General features: G+C 39.0%; 1 protein-coding gene across 1 annotated transcript in view; it reads left to right on the top strand.

Moving 5' to 3' along the window:
- LOC103586837 (rap guanine nucleotide exchange factor 4) overlaps positions 1-13299 on the top strand; it is an 88800-nt gene that overhangs the window by 30281 nt on the left and 45220 nt on the right. Inside the window, exons 10-11 of the mRNA XM_008568171.1 lie at positions 4362-4450; positions 8818-8896. Coding sequence (XP_008566393.1) covers positions 4362-4450; positions 8818-8896 — 168 coding nt within the window. The remainder of the gene's footprint in view (positions 1-4361; positions 4451-8817; positions 8897-13299) is intronic.

The following is a 13299-nucleotide window of genomic DNA, read 5'->3' on the forward strand; positions in this document are numbered from 1 at the left end:
AATGTTACCAAATAGTATGTTTAAAGATAATGCATCCCAAGTAATTTTCCTTTGCCAAGTAAGTGGGGTGTTCTTTTTATCAGGACATTTACTATAACTGATGAATTTTTATTGTTTAGACTAAAAGCCATTTTCATCTGGATAAACCAACATATTTGCAAAGAAAGTGGGAAGAAACACAGTATTATTGAATAGCTGTAGTATATTTTGCAGGTCTTATCTAATCCCTATTATATTACAACCCCTTTTAAAAGATGGAGACCCCCCCTTCTGGCCAGCCACAAAAAAATAAAAACAAAAGATGGAGAAATTTAGGCTCAGAGGAGCAAGTTACTTGCCCAAGGTCTCAAAGCTTGTAATGGCAGAGCTTGGATTCAAATCCAGCCTGACCAATTTGCACACCTACACTCCTTCCATCTTCCAGCTCACTATTGCAAAATATAAAATATAAGTATTATGTAGTACATACTGCAAACCAATGTATTTCAAAAGAGCTGACATAAAAAGACTATATAAAAAACTATCCTCCCACTTACAAAACTATAAAATTATCATCCAGATTTCTTTCATCTGTTACTACTATCCATTCTTGAAAATGTTTTTGACCAAATGTTTTTAACAGTTGTCCTGCTAGCAATGCCTCATATGTTTCAGGAAAATTATACTAACTAAAAAGGGTAAGCCTTGAGAATTCTCCTTAACCTTGAAACATTTGATCAAGGGTCCCCTGGAGGTCTCCTTCCTTCACCTCTCCATATCACTGGGGAAGGATCAAAAACATGTGCTTGTCTATATCTCTCCCATTCAGGGTATCCTGCAAATATAGGTTTCTTATGCATTCAAATTAAGGGGGGTGGAAAAGGAGAGACCACGTGTATTAAATTCATTTTAAGCCTGTATCTGATTTCTGTTATATCTCCTTAATTGCATCTTGTAGTCCAATCCAAATTTCTTGTACAGTTCAAAAACTTGTGCATGTTCACAGCAAACCATTTAAGAAATATCAGAGTACAAAATAATGCATCATCAAAAACTGTTTCCTCAAAGAATGAAAAGTTGGTCTCAAGGGTATTTTCTATGTCGAGCTCCCCCAAATCAGACCAGAGTTGAAAAGGGGGCTCATGTAAATGTCTTTTGGGCTGATTTTCGGAAAACTTTGATAACAGGGCAGCAACCATATCTATGGATGGACTTAAAATTTAGGACCTCCATCTCCTCAGTAATTATCCTTTTTGAGCTCAAGGAGAGTCACTATGTTGGTGCTGATAATAATGTTGTTTTTCTGATTCACTTTTTCCTTGAAAAATCCAGAATAGTTTACGTATACACTTTAAACTTTCAAAACCACCTGACTCTGCCCAAGCCACTCATCTCTGAATGTGATATCAAAATGTAATAATAAGACTATTTCTCGTGATGTATAAATTGTATGGAGCCCTCAAACATTTACCATTTCGGAGATCTTTTCTCCTTTGTGGTTATGACGGTTCAGTGAGAAAGAAATAATTTGAATGACTATTCCTGTTTTAGTTACTCTGTGGCTTTTTCCTTATATTATTTTCTCATTGCTCAACTCCATTTCCCTTTGCTCAACTCTATCCTGTTTGCAGGAAGATAGTCTCTTTCAGGCCCCCCCCCACCCCCTTTTTTGTTCTAGATGCAAATAGAAGTATCCTCATTTGCATACTTAGTGTAGGGAAAAGATTTTCTGTCACAGATTTAAAACCTCTCAGCTTATATAGTGTAACCATTTAGGGTTCACTTTTAACTTGAACTAGAGTAGCTCTTTCATGCAATAAACTGAAAAGAGCCATGCTGTCTGGTCTTTAAGTGGTCTTGACCTCATTTAAACAGAGGTTAAGCTGTAGGCCTGGCAGTGTCCAGCGTGAAACAAAGTCATAACATGATGTTTCAGCCAAACCAGAGCCCCAAGATCACAAAGACCTGTGTCTGGCCAGAAGCTTGGCTTCCCTAAGAGAACGTCAACACCTAACAGCCATCTGTGGAGCTGAGAACAGAGGCTAAGGTAAGGCAGCGATAGCAGCTAGACCACTAGAGGGAGCCTTTGGCAGCAAAAGAAAGATTGGCCAAGTGGGCAGAGCTTGGAGAGGCCACTTTCTCTGTAGTGAGAAGATAGGACATCTGGCTTGCTACCTAGGTCTTTATTTTTTTTTGAGCAGACATAATACTGTAGATAAGGGATATCCAAACAAAGAATACCAGAATGTGAAGCCAGCCTTCCATCAGAATTAAACTTTTGACAAGGGAACAAATTTCACACTGATGTATCAGTCATATAGCTGGCTATAGAGCTTGCAATTTACTAGTAACAGCTACCCAATGCCATGTGAAGTAACAAACCCATTCAGTTTTCATGTTATATAATGTATTTATTCTCTTATTTAAATAAAACTTGTTTTCAGAAACAGACAAAACAAAACAAAAAGCCCTCTTTAGAGGAAGGTTTTTAATTACATGGAGAATTTCCTGTTCAGAAGGTGCTCCCGGTAGCTAGACCTAGTCTCCATCCACAGTGTCTTGCTGTACAGGCACAAAAGTACCATGCGTGTTCTCTGAAGCCAGACAGATTGGCTTATGTCAGAAACGTTCCATTTACTAACTTTGTGACCTTAGGCATGACACCTCCACTTGCTGAGCAGTTTCTCCATCTGCAGAATGAAGATAATATTTAAGTAGCAGGAGTAAACATGAGGACCTTATTCGGTGCCCACCTACTTGTCTGGGGCATAGTAAACATTCAACAGATGTCGAATGCTCTCTGCAACCCCATTTCCTGATTAATGTGGCCAGATGCTACCCTTCTTCCAGCTCAGCTGGAGAGCGCTGTCAAAGAATGATATATTTCAGGAATTACTGGATGAACTGAGCGATACTCTCCATTTAAGGTTGAAAGTCATTTATAGATATTCCCTGTCCTTTCCTCAGATACCCACTGCCTACAAGAGTAAAAATCATTGTCTTCTACCTTATTTGCTTTGAGAAAGGGGCCGTAATTTTGAGATTAAAGTTGGCTTTTTTTTTTTTCTATGCTCCCACCCTCCTCTAGGTTTCAAAGCCAGATTTCCTCAAAGATTTAACTCTTTAGCTTCCTTCCGGTCCTGTGCATGCACCCAGAGTAGTTTTTCAGCCAGCAGCTGAACCAGATAGCCAGGTAGACTGCATCTGCTACCTCATTCAATACCAGGGTGGTTCACTTGCTCTGTTTTCACATGCACGGGGTAATCTGTTAAAATGTCTCTTCTTCATTCCCTCAGGCAGGTGGTTAAGACCTGAGATTTAATACGTTAGAGATATTCTTGGGATCTAAACATACCTCCTGGAAGGTTTCAAACAGGCAAGGAAAGGGTGTTGGTGAGGAGGCAAAGAAAGCTGGCTTGTCCCAGAGCTGAATACTACTGCTGCTTTCTGAACCTGAAAGAATTTTATTCTCATTGTTCTTTTTCTTCCCTGATAGTTTGCTTTAAATGAAATGCCAAGCAGAACATCAAAGTGTGAGTTTTAGAAGAAGAGCACCCAGATCATTTCAATGTATTTTGCCTATGCCTTTTACTTACTGTTTTCTCAGTGTATCTTGAATACAACTTTGAGGCAACCCACATTCAATTTAAAAAATAAATCTCCCCATGTTGATTGAAGAGCACCATGGATGGATCTTCTGAAATTATGGCTAATACACACATACCCCAAGTAATTTATATTTAACATTGAAGTAGATTAGAGGGATTTTCTACTCCTAATTTATTTCCTATTCATGATGCTACTGGGGTTTGTTTGTTTGCTCATTGGTGTTTGGGCTTTGTTTTCTTTTTTCTTGTTTTATTATTAGCTGCATTTCCAAAGCACATAGCAGTGTACAGTTGGGAAAGACAGAGCATTCCAGAAATAGTCAGGGGAATCCAGTGTGGGACTGAAATTTTGCTATGAGTAACCCATATATGGGTAACCTAGTTTACTGCTATCCACTCGCCAGCTCCCCCTGCCTGACCTGAACTGCCCTGGGTTTTATGTATTCCTTTTCATTCCCATTTGGAATAAGTCTGAAGTTTCTCAGTTCCCAGCTTGTTAGTGCTGCTCTCCAAAAAGTTTACTTTAGTTCCATGTAGGGAAAAAAGAACAATGCTTTTAGTAACTACATCACTTTGTGGTTTTTCCATTGTCTCCTCATGTGACTTTGGCAAGGTAGATAGTCTCCCTTACGACAAAGAGTGTATTAGCTGCAGGTAAAGTCAACACAGTTCCCTGGGATCTCAAATTTTATAAAAACTTAGACACATAAAAAGTTTTTTATTAATTATTTACCCTCTTTCAAAAAACTAATGAGATTTTTATTTCTTTTCCAGGTATACTGTGATGTCAGGAACACCTGAAAAAATTTTAGAGCATTTTCTAGAAACAGTACGCCTTGAGCCAGCTTTAAATGAAGCAACAGGTATACACATAAGAATGGTTTTATGTGTCCATTAAATCCATGCATAGCACTGTTTTTAAAAAAAGTTCTAAATTTATTTGCGGTGTGTATAGCCCAAGCAGTTTGAGAAGGGAGTCACGTGCATTAATATTTCAAGAGCATTCCTGTGTGGCCCAGACAAAGAACCGTCCTCCAGACTTTCCTCTGCCGTCTCCATCCCTGGCTGTCCTCTGTAATGACTCGGTCTCAATCATACATATTAGGAGTAGCCTTCCATAGGCATCTCTTAAGTTATCATTCAGATCTCACCTTCTATAGGCATCTATTAGGTTTATTATTTAAATTCTACCTATTCCCATAAAGCACGTGAAGCTGCCTACATAAAAGGCACAGTCTTGCTCCAGTTGGGCGTGAAATGGTTCTTGGCTGCCCCAAGTGTAACTAAACACCACCAGCATTGGTTTGCTAAGGCTGCCCTAGCAAAGTACCACAGAGTGGGTAGTTCAAACAACAACATTGCATTATCTCAGAGTTCTGAAGGCTAGAAGTTCAAGATGAAGTTGATGGTGGGATTGGTCCTACTGAGAGCCGTGACAGAGAATCAGTTCGATGCCTCTCCTAGCTTCTGGCTGTTTGCCATCAATCTTTGCATTCCTTGGCTTGTGGATCCATCACTCTGGTCTCTGCCTCCGTGTTCACATGGCCTTCTCCCTGTGACTCTTCACACAGTCTTCCCTCTGTGCATGTCTGTCTCTGTGTCCCAGTTTCCCCTTTTTACAAGGACACCTGTCATATTCGATTATGGCCCACACTAATGACCTAACCTTAACTTGACCACATCTCCAAAGACCCTATTTCCAAATAAGGGCACATTCTGATATACTGGGGTAGTACTTCAACATATCTTTTTGGGGGGACAAAATTCAATACATAACACCTTATTACAGCAAACTGGTCTTCTTACCTAAAGTACAGAAATTTGAGGGTAGGGTGAATTTCACCAGTGAACTCAGTCAGGGTTGTTATGGTATCATTTTCCACTTTGGTTACCATTTTGTACATGATTTTGGAACAGCTCACATTAGCACATTCTGATATACTGGGGTAGTACTTCAACATATCTTTTTGGGGGGACAAAATTCAACACATAACACCTTATTACAGCAAACTGGTCTTCTTACCTAAAGTACAGAAATTTGAGGGTAGGGTGAATTTCACCAGTGAACTCAGTCAGGGTTCAGTTATGGTATCATTTTCCACTTTGGTTACCATTTTGTACATGATTTTGGAACAGCTCACATTCAACTTCTTTAAAAAATATACTCCTATGCTACTGGCCTGTCTCTCAGAATAATGTCATGGGTTAATATTTTAAGCACACTGAGTTCCACAGAAGAACATTTCTCACTGAAAAAAATGTTCAAAGATTTATCTCCTAAACTTAGTGGCAATTCAAAATCCATTTCCATAATTGACCTTTGCAGATATATTGAAGGTGAAGATATCATTATTATTATATACCTCCTAAAAGTATTTTACCACTGACTTCTTATTCCAGTTTCTCATTTTGTAAGTAGATTATCTGAGATTTTTTTTTATGTAGTAAATTAATTGGGAAATAATAGATATAAAAGCCTGGCTCCGGGCTAGATATTGTCAGCTCAATATTTGTTGAGGACCTTGTTGAGCAGGCACTAAACTGAGTGCCCTGGACTAGGCAGTGTGTACAAGAGCTCAATCCTATCCTCAGGAAGCTTATACTCTACTAGAGAACATAAAGGAATGTACCAATAATTTGAACATAAGACAGGATGTGGTCAGTGCTTCAGGTGCACTGATGGATCAAGGAGACCTGGGAAAGTGTCATGGAGAATTTAGCCTTTGAAGTGGCCCTGAAGGATGGCTTATGACCAGTAACTAGAGATGGGGACAAAGCCTTCCATAATGAGGGACAACATAAGTACTGACCTAGAAACAGGCAAGGAAGAGCAAGCAGTGTAAGTTTCGCTGGACCATCGAATACATAAGTGGGAAAAGGAAGGTAAGGTTTAAGAATTGGGGGTATAGGTCTTGGAGGGTCTTAAGTGCAGAGTTAAGCGTTGGGGAGTGGTTGAAGATGTCTGAGCAAGGAGAATGTGATAAGAGCTTTGCTGAAGAAAGGTTACTCTGTATTTAGAATGGAGAAACCTATGAAGGACCAGTTAGGGAGGGATTGCTTCTAAGAGGCATACGTAACCTCAAATAAACCAAATTTTTAGGAGCATAGGTTGGGAAAGTGCAGCTGATTTTTCTCTGATTAACTGTTTGCCCAGAATGCATGATCGCGTACAGCAGGAAACGGCATCTTCTTTAAAGAGGGTATTGACTCAAAAGTAAGATTCTGGTACAAAGAAACTATTGCATCTAAGCAAAGATCTATACAGTCTTTACTACCCATGAGGAGCAAATGTATTCTTCCTTTTAAAGTTAACTCTAGAAGAGGTGGGGACTGGATTATTGCTTCTTAAACAAACAACAACAACAACAAAATGAAGACTAGAAATCAGTGTATTCTATGGATAGCACAAAGAATGTCATTCCTGACCATTCCATTTTTGATGTTAGAGACTAGGCTAACATCATAATTTCATATCAAATTTCATTACATGTGGTTTTTCTGATTTTTTTCCTTACAAGTAATGTTCATGGCTTGGCAATAAAGAGTAAATCAGTATCTTTCTCATAAATCAAAAATACAAATATGCCCCACTACTATCCTGAACACTAAAAATAGTCCTAGGGCAAGTCCATGAAACTTGTGGCTAGAGAGAAGTGGGAGACTCTTGGCATTTATAGATTTACAATATAGGGAGAGATCTCAGAGTTACAGTGAAACTTGTTTATATCGTAGAAATGAACACTGCTGAATTTGATAGTACATTCTCTTAATTAACCAAAACATCAATTTTCTACCTAAGACCTATTAGTTTCCTGGACTTTTGACTTCTATGACCAGCATTAGTCACTGAGTGACTTGGGAAATCATTTTCTAGTAGGAAATAATTGTTTTAAATAAGTTCTCAAGAGTTGTTGCATATGAGTAGAGAACAAGTAAGCCACAATGACATGTGGGTGCCGGATGTCTGGCCGTGCTAAGTGATCAGTTCCCCAGCACTGGTGCACCCAAGTCAAATCTTATACGCCTTCCAAGTAGCGTATAAGCAAGCATGACCTCCCCTATCCTCGGGGAATGTATAAAACACACAAAGGTGACTCTCGATGTTAAACTCAGACAAACCAAACTCAAAACCTTCCATATAGCTTCTGTCTGGCACCTTCTCTTGCTGCTTCTCTGGCTCAGTATTATGGGACTGGACTGACACTGAGTGATGACAGCTTGGGATTACACTCATCACATATCTAAATGGGTGTAATAGTTAAGCCTTTAGTCACTGACTCAAACTCTGCCAATATAAGTTGATTAAAAACATGGGCATTGGAAGTCTAATTTATAGAGTTAAATTTGCATATTTCTCCCCATTTTCTATTTGAAAAGTTATGTGAGTTTCACAAGTCTCAGTGTAGTCCATTTTCTGACTGAAAATCCCCATGGCATCTTGGGCTTCAAGTTTCAACAGGCATGCTCCCGAGGCTTCTACATTTGTCTTCATGTGCTCTTCCATCAAGGCTAGCTGGATAGTGTTGTTTCTGCAAAAAAGAATCAGCCTCACATTCAATGATGAAGCAAATGAAGCTTATCTCTAGGACCTGCCTTATTTCCCTTGCCATCCCCCTGCTCAGCTACCTACAAAATAGCTTCAAATATAGGAAATTCATCATTTTAATCTACTGGATAGCTTTTGTTTTGCTCCAGTTGCTGCTCACAGCCTTTATCTTGCCTTATTTTGCTGCCTTTTTTCCCCCTCACCAAGTCTCTGCACTTACCATCTCCTTTTTTTTGTAATTCTATTGCCCTCTCACTCTTCACTGCTCTTTCTGGAAATAGGAGGTAAAAGAGATAAAGAAAAAGTGATATTGAAAAAATAAATGTGGTGTAAGGTAAACAAAGAAATGACCATGTCTTAATTCTGTGTAAATGGTATTGCCCACATGTGACTATTTATGTTTATTTTTAAAATTCTTTCTGACTAAAATGCCTAGGCCATTTGTATAAGGCTGACTCTTTTTAAAATATTATACTTTTGGTCCTTTCTCCTAAGAAATTGAATTTTGATCTCAAACTCTGTCAGTATCATTATTTTCATACAAAGTGCTTCTATGTCCAGTAAACCACAATACCCCAAAACAACGTACAAGAACCGGTGGCCATGAACAAGTGAATAGACACTCTTGCTTTCCTAAAGATTTTTACACGAACCTTATTTCCTTTTCTGCTTTTCCCTCTCCAGATTCTGTTTTAAGTGACTTTGTTATGATGCACTGTGTTTTTATGCCAAATACCCAGCTTTGCCCTGCCCTGGTGGCCCAATATCCTTTTGTTGTGGTAAGTCTCCATTCCCTTGCAGACACCCCACATGGATAGGGGCATTACCCCATCTCATCTTCTGAAGGTAAGTCATGGCCCAGGCCAAGTTGAGCTTTCCACCCTCATCAAATCCTGAAATGCCAGCAATTTTCCCCTGTGCAGACTCTAGGCACAGGTGTGCTGTGCCACGTTTAAGGATTTCCTCCTTATTACCTATGTAGAGAAATGTGAACCAGGTTACCTCAGGAAGGTGTTACTGGCAAGAAATATACATACCTAGGAGGTAGGCATGGGAAGGTTATGGAGAAGAATCAGGAGGTATTATTAGGGACGGTAGACCGCGTACCTCTGTCAGGCTGCCTGGCAGGGTGGACTGCAGCTTGCTCATGTTCTTCCTCTAAGCTATAGTATTAATCAAGTTGCTCACATGCTGAGATAAATACAAGTTATCATTGTGGGGTAGCTTTTCTTTCACATTCATCCTAGTTTATTCTTTCCTCTAGATCCTGAAATTTCTTTCTTCGTTGCTCTTTTTTAATCATTATCACATTGACTTAAAACAAAGATACAACACTTGACATTCTAATGACAGTTGCTCTAGACAGCCTGAAGACTGAGTTTTCTTTCGAGCAGCTTTTCGATAGTGTATTGAATTGACCAATGCACAGAGTGAGGATTCAGAAAATGTAAGTTGAATAAAAGAAGTGAATATTTCTAATTATTTTCACCCTCAACTTTGGGGAACACGTGAAAGTATATTTTTCACTTCTGCCTTATTTTTAAAGCAATGAAAATTTAGCCTTTAGCCTTTATGAGTAGTTAAATATATTGAAGGAGAATGGCTTTTTTTTTTCTTTTTCTTTTTCTGAGCAATTCAATCAATGTTGGCATGTTTTCCTTTTTCAACTTTAGCCTTTATGAGTAGTTAAATATATTGAAGGAGAATGGCTTTTTTTTTTTCTTTTTCTTTTTCTGAGCAATTCAATCAATGTTGGCATGTTTTCCTTTTTCAGGATTATAATTGCCCTACCTGATTCTCATTTCCTTGTTCACCCATAATTCTCTCTGAAGTCAACAGAATGTGTGAGGATAGGAGATTTGAGTTGAATGTATTACTCAGAGGGAGCTGCAGGAGTGAGATTCGGATGTTTATTTGCCTGGAAACTATCTTTCCAAGTAATGACAGCTTAATGAGACTTACATATATTATATATACTTTCTGGCTCATATTCAGTTTTTGTCAAGTAAAATTAACACATTCAGGATCTCTCTGTGCTCTTTTAACTCCATACGTGGGAATAATTGTTAGACCTTTGAGATTTGTCAGAAAGAAAAATAAAAACCACCTTTGAGTTTAGACTTACATTTTTCAGCAGTTAGCATGTTGATAAGCCTAAGGCAAACAAAACCAAAAGAAGAATAAGAGAGTAGAGTGGTCGAAGGCATTTCATCTTTATAACTCAAAGCCCCAAACGCTAAGCTTGTATAAGTAATTTTTGCACATCCCAGTTTCTTCATGTATTAGCTTGTTCTCCTTCAAGAGATGATTGAGAACATTCAGCTCACTAAAGTCTGTTTTTAAAATAGCAGCTCCTGGAGAGAAGGTCCATGCCATGCCCAGGTAGGGAGGAATAGAGACAATGGTATTGGCTTGGAGGAGGAAAAGACCAGAAAGTGAGTGATAGACTCATGGGAGATCTGTGATCTCAAATCCCAGTTCTCTTCTCAGTCGACTGAGAGACCCAGGCAGGCAGGGTAGCGTCTGTACCTCACGGCACCCTCAGCCCGCCTCCTTCACACCCAGCCTTTTGAGAACTTCAGCTCTCTTCATTGTTCTATTTTGAATCAACTGTCTATGTGTCAGGCATCATAATGAGAACTTATTTTAAATTTTTAATGGTTCTGTAACTTTTAATTAAAGTTTAAGAACACTCCTCGATAATGTGTTGCATGATACATGTTTATCTGTGCTTCAGTTAGCTAAAACCAAAGTAGGCCTCATTTGTTGAAAACACATAAAGTGCTTTGTAGGACTTCTCTCTATTCTACAAATTCTCAATAATTTTCTGAATGCTATCTTTAAAAATGTGCATTTTCAGTTTTAATAGCTTTGCCAATGTCCCAAGGCTCTTAGGGGGACCTATTTTGCATATTGACCTGGAGAACTGCTCAGGGATGTCACGACAGGCCAGTGAAGGGTTCTACTTTCAGGTCAGCCCTGTGGGGAGAATCAAGAAGGGGGCTTTGGGCCTGTGGACTAGCCTAGCACTGTCCAATGGAACTTTTTGCAGTGATGAAAATGTTCTATATCTATGCTAGCCTGGTAGCCATTAGCCTTGAAATTGGCTATTGTGAGGAACTGAATTTTTTATTTTATTTCATTTTCATTAGTTTAAATTTAAGTAGCCACATGTGGCTAGTAACTACCACATTAGACAGCACAAGTCTCGTCCTTAAATATTGGAGATAACAGGCTTAATCAAGAATTGCTGTTCTGTAACGCCTAGGGAGGGCAATTGTTATCCCAGAAGAACGGGAAGTCATCCTGCTGCACGCAAGCAAAAGGAAAGGGCTCTATCCCTGAAGGTTATATATGTGTAAACTTCTGTCCTATGCTAAGGACATGGATTTTAGCCTCCCTTTCCCCTCAGGGAGATGTTACATAGACTCGTATACAGGCTATCTCTTTCGGTCGTAAGCACCATAAACCAACTGTAACTTACTTAAGAAATGAAAGAATTCATCAGAAGGATATGGGGTGACTCAGAGAATTGAAGAAATCCTGGAAGAGCCCAGCCCAGGCCTCAGAAAGGGGCCCAGGGGCATTACTTAAGAAATGAAAGAATTCATCAGAAGGATATGGGGTGATTCAGAGAATTGAAGAAATCCTGGAAGAGCCCAGCCCAGGCCTCAGAAAGGGGCCCAGGGGCAGGAACTAAAGACTCTGCTGTTCGGGTAAATCTACTCCAAATATCCTGGGCCCTTACCTCATTCCCACGTCCTTAGGAAGGAGGGTCTAGTTGGCCTAGTTTGGGTCACTGCTGACATCATGGTCAAGTGAAGGCAGAGTACTTTACTGGGCAGTATCACAGAAGCTGCCTGCAAAGAAAAACAGGAAGTGGAGAAATAGACGATAAGGAGGCAAAAACAGCAAACATATATAAACTGCACTAACAGCACACCCGCGAGCAACAGGGATGTCTAATGAAAAATGGAACAAGCGGGTCACCCCCCATGTTTTTTAGCGTGGGATATAGGGATGGTAAAATACCTGACCAAGTCCTATTAGTCAGTTGCTTTGGCTGAGTGTTTTTAAAGTACTTATACAACTATGACTTTTCACAGCAGCCCTATGAAGGAGTCAGTACTTTCACTGCTTTTTCCAAATCAATAAACGAGGATAATGAAAAATTATAATTTGCTTAGAGAAAGGTAATTACTAGTACAGAAAATACTTGAGTCCTGAGCTGCTGACATCTATTTCTGTCCTTAATCCACATTGTATGTCTCTCCCAATTTTGCTTTTAGCACAGAGAAAGGTGGTAGAACTCTAACATTTATCAGGCCTTTTATGTGCTATTGAGAGAGACTCTCTATTCATTAGATACACTTTGGACATGCTCTGACCTGATGAATACAGGTGCTTTATAATGAATTTTAAAATCATGTTTGTTCAATTTCCATACTTTTCATCTCCAGCTTGTTTAATTGTTTTAAAATCTGCATTTAAAATTCAGTTCAATTTTCCTTTAGTCTTAAAAAGAAAATTAAAACCACCCATCTCCTCTCAGGTATAACTATTGGTAAGATTTGAGTGTGTATCCTTCTAGTCTTTTTTCTATGTGTATAGGTATATACTTTTAAATATAAGAATGGGATCATACTGTAAATAATTGTGAATGTTATTTCACTAAACAGTATTTTGTGAATATCTTTCTATGTCATTAAATATTTTCTATGCCATTTTTCTAAATATAGTTTTGTCATTCTTAAAAATAAAACATTCTCATTATTAAAAAGTTTGAATTACCATAAAAAGAGAAGAGAGCAAAACTCAATGGCTCACCACCATTCATAATTTTATGAAAAAATTCCAGAATATATTTTTTTATTTTATATAAAATGCATTATATTACATATGCTTTTTCATAAAATGTTCCTTTTCACTTAATGGTATGTTTTGAATATCTTTTCAAACTAATATATATAAATAAAACTACATCGGGGCCGGCCCGGTGGCGCACTGCTACAGTGCGCCGCTTGGGAGCGCAGCGACGCTCCCGCCGAGGGTTCGGATCCCACATACAGACCGGCGGCTCACTGGCTGAGCGAGGTGCGGGCGCAACACCGAGGGTTGCGATCCCGTTGCCGGTCCCGGTCCAGTACGGGCGCGACACTGAGGGTT

Source organism: Galeopterus variegatus, unplaced genomic scaffold (genome assembly GCF_000696425.1).
Source record: "Galeopterus variegatus unplaced genomic scaffold, G_variegatus-3.0.2 Scaffold383, whole genome shotgun sequence".
Lineage (NCBI taxonomy): Eukaryota > Metazoa > Chordata > Mammalia > Dermoptera > Cynocephalidae > Galeopterus > Galeopterus variegatus.